Source organism: Belonocnema kinseyi, chromosome 3 (genome assembly GCF_010883055.1).
Source record: "Belonocnema kinseyi isolate 2016_QV_RU_SX_M_011 chromosome 3, B_treatae_v1, whole genome shotgun sequence".
Lineage (NCBI taxonomy): Eukaryota > Metazoa > Arthropoda > Insecta > Hymenoptera > Cynipidae > Belonocnema > Belonocnema kinseyi.
In genome coordinates this window covers 120754239-120756415 of record NC_046659.1, presented here as the reverse complement: position 1 = coordinate 120756415, position 2177 = coordinate 120754239, and the positions used below count along the sequence as shown (strand labels likewise).

General features: G+C 31.4%; 1 protein-coding gene across 1 annotated transcript; it reads left to right on the top strand.

The window, feature by feature from the left end:
* The first annotated feature begins 1542 nt into the window (after positions 1-1542).
* Positions 1543-1818, top strand: LOC117170006 (larval/pupal cuticle protein H1C-like). Its single transcript, XM_033356521.1, has one exon. It carries the CDS (start codon positions 1543-1545, stop codon positions 1816-1818), a length of 276 nt encoding a protein of 91 aa, XP_033212412.1.
* The last annotated feature ends 359 nt before the right edge of the window (positions 1819-2177 follow it).

Below are 2177 nucleotides of genomic sequence, written 5' to 3'. Positions count from 1 at the left end.
AAGAAACGCCTCTATTTGGCAATAAAATCAATTTTTAAATTTTATTTATCATCTTAAATTAAAATAAAAAAATGAAAGTTGTACTGAACTTTGTTTTATTTAAGCGCGAAAAATTTTTTGCAAAAATAAAAATTTCAGCCAGAATATAAGGACAAAAAAACTGTTAGGGACAGTGCAGCCATTTTGTTTTTTCGAAAAAAATGCATAGAATTTTTCTAGATAAGCGATCCACTAATCCGCAACTTTTTTGTTGAAAAAATCGAAAATTTGCGTCTGAATTTATCAAAGAAAATTTTTGTTTGGATGAGAAAAACAACTATTTCATATTATACTTTTCTCTTAGATGTATATTTAAAAAAAAACCGATTTTTTAACTCTGAATAATTTAAATTTTTCCTATAAATTCATGACACGGTTTTTAAGGTTTGGATAAAAAAAATATTCTCATTTTAAGAAAGTCAATTCTCACAAAAATATTCTTCCAAGTTAATAATGTGTTGTGATCGCTTGTTACAACTTAGGGTGATTTTCAGATGTGTGAAATTTGATTTTTTAAAAATGTTTTTTGTGTGGGTAAAAAAATTAATTTAGGGAATTTTGGCTCAAGGTATGATGCACAAAAATATATATTCCACAACCCCATAGAGAGAAAATCTAGCACAATGCAGCACAACATTTTATTTTACAAAAAAAAAAAAAAAACAAAAAATACAGCGGTGTTTTTTCTTTCGAAAAAAGAGGACAATGCTGCCCCTGTAAAAGTTAAAAAAAATTCTAGCTGTCATTGAAAACTCGTTTACGGCACAATAGAGCACTCTATTACAATTTAGAACTTCTTTAATTTTATAGAAAATTTAAGATTGGGGTGACAATTTCTTGATTTTATAAAAGAGTTAATAAAAAGGTAGATTTCTTCTAATCTGAAAAAAGAACTTAAAAATAGAGAACCTAATCTCAAGATTTGTTCCAGTCTGCAAGGTTACCTATGAATATCATAAAGTTTTTTTTTAAATTGTGGAATATATCTTTACCCTAATTTATCACAAAACATATGTTGTTTTATTCAAATATTGTTGAAAGGATCTTCATAAGACTAACCATTTTTAGAAATCTGTAATTTTTTCTATTGCTTTTTTAAATTTAAAAAGTGTAATTATCTAAATTAGATTGTTTGTAAATCATGAAAATCAAACTAATCCCTCTTCTCTTAAAATCCTAATATTCGTGTGCAAAATATCATGCATAATATCTCGACTTCAAGTCACATTTAATAATTTCTTCAATATTGCAAGCGAGTCTTGATCGTATGTCGAAAGTGACCTTGAGACCCTTTTATTGCATTTAGCGAATATACTTGTTCAGAGCGAGTGAAGGTGCACGAAGGCAGTTTGTCCTCCCCAAAAGCAGACGCTCTTGACCAGCATCAATGTCAGATTTTGACCTGGCCGGGTGGTATATAAGAGGAGAATTTCACCACAGTTGATCATCAGTCATCACAAGTCTCAAAATCGTGAAAGACCAAGTTAGCCGAAGAAGATCACCATGTTCAAGTTCGTGATTTTGGCTACCATCCTCGCCAGCGTCAGCGCAGGCCTGATTGGCGCACCACTTGTTGCTGCTCCAGCTGGTCCACTTTTGGCTGCTGCTCCAGTCATTAGAACTCCAGTTGTTGCTCCTATCGCAACTCCAGTGATTGCGAAGACGCTAGTGGCCCATGCGCCAATTATTGATCATACTCCTGTTCATGTGGTCCATCCTGCTCCTCTTCTTGCCGGACCGGCTTTTGTGAAAGCAGCTCCAATCACCGTCATCCACTAATTTTTTTAAACTGAGTTTATTGTAGCATGTTTGGACGAAGCGATTTGTAATAAAATTCTGTTTTTTTTTGTGCAAAAAATTTTTCTCTATTTATTTGATCAGCAGCTTTATAAAGATTGATTTTGTTTAGGATAGTGATTCTAATAAGAAGTTGATTATGATTTTATAACTTGATTTCGCATCTATTCTCTTTTAGACTGTGATTCTATTAAGCAACTGATTCTGATTTTCTAATATGTCTCGTACATTCTGTTTTAAATATAGGTTTATACGATAAACTGATTTTGATCTCAAAAAATGATTGTTTTTATTGTTTTGTGTAAATGTGACGAATAGCACAGTTCTAAAATAATTATTTA